This window comes from Pyxicephalus adspersus, chromosome 8 (genome assembly GCF_032062135.1).
Source record: "Pyxicephalus adspersus chromosome 8, UCB_Pads_2.0, whole genome shotgun sequence".
NCBI classification, from domain to species: Eukaryota; Metazoa; Chordata; class Amphibia; order Anura; family Pyxicephalidae; genus Pyxicephalus; species Pyxicephalus adspersus.
In genome coordinates, this window is record NC_092865.1 from 54,457,870 (window position 1) to 54,458,868 (window position 999).

The following is a 999-nucleotide window of genomic DNA, read 5'->3' on the forward strand; positions in this document are numbered from 1 at the left end:
GGGGACATCAGAAAAACAATTGTTAAATTGCTTTCAATATTATGTCAACCTGTGACTATGCCACATTCCAATTTTTGAATAGCAGTATTTAGAAATATAAATGAAGGTATTTTAATGACATTTTCCTTTCTACCCTCCATCAACATATTTAAAATTAATTGGAACATTTTTCACACAACATTTAATTATTTTATATACACCATTGATTTATTAATAAAAAAACATATATATTAATTTCCATTCATCAGATAAGAATAGGAGGCATGGGCACTTTTCAAACATAGGCTCAGTACTTGAAGTCAACACTTTAAAACTCAACGCGTTTCACAGATTATCTAAGTCTGCCTTATTAGGAGTCATTAATGACAAGATATATATGGTTCCAGCTAAATCCATGTAACTAAGCCACCATACATTCACAGATGATATGTATAGGGAAGGAGGAAGGTAAAGCCAACAGCATGAAACCAATGTTTGACAAAAAAAGATTTAGAATGTTTTATAGGGCAATTCAGATGTAGGGCGACCTTTTTTTATTAAAAAAAAAAACAAGGCATATGCAATATTATTAAAAGCTTTAGTTGTCCGTGCATCATTTAGTATCTCCCATCATATACAGAAGGGTTTCTGGGACCTTCATCAGATTGTATGACCATATAATTTGTGCTTGAATCGCACTTACTGTTCCCAATGCTTCCCATCTTATTGTGCTGGCTCATGCCATCCCTTTGTGTACGTAATCATTTGCTTCTCACAGGTCTTTGTGTTCTTCCCTATGTCACAAGCTACCCTGTACTTTCTTTCAGGAAGAACTGAATGATGTTATTGACTTAAAAGACCCTGACGTCACCCCAGCCGCAGAACGCACACGCAGTCGCCTGGAAGCTGAAGAGGCCAAGTTTGACCCCGATCATTACCTGTAAGTGCCTTTTAATGTCTGTGAGACGGCCAGTTCCCCAGTAGGATTGACATCATTTTATGTCTGCCTCTGGATCTCTT

The 999-nt window shown here is 36.5% G+C and overlaps 1 protein-coding gene across 1 annotated transcript in view; it reads left to right on the forward strand.

Moving 5' to 3' along the window:
• SHQ1 (SHQ1, H/ACA ribonucleoprotein assembly factor) overlaps positions 1–999 on the forward strand; it is a 59,657-nt gene that overhangs the window by 14,109 nt on the left and 44,549 nt on the right. Inside the window, exon 6 of the mRNA XM_072420724.1 lies at positions 807–919. Coding sequence (XP_072276825.1) covers positions 807–919 — 113 coding nt within the window. The remainder of the gene's footprint in view (positions 1–806; positions 920–999) is intronic.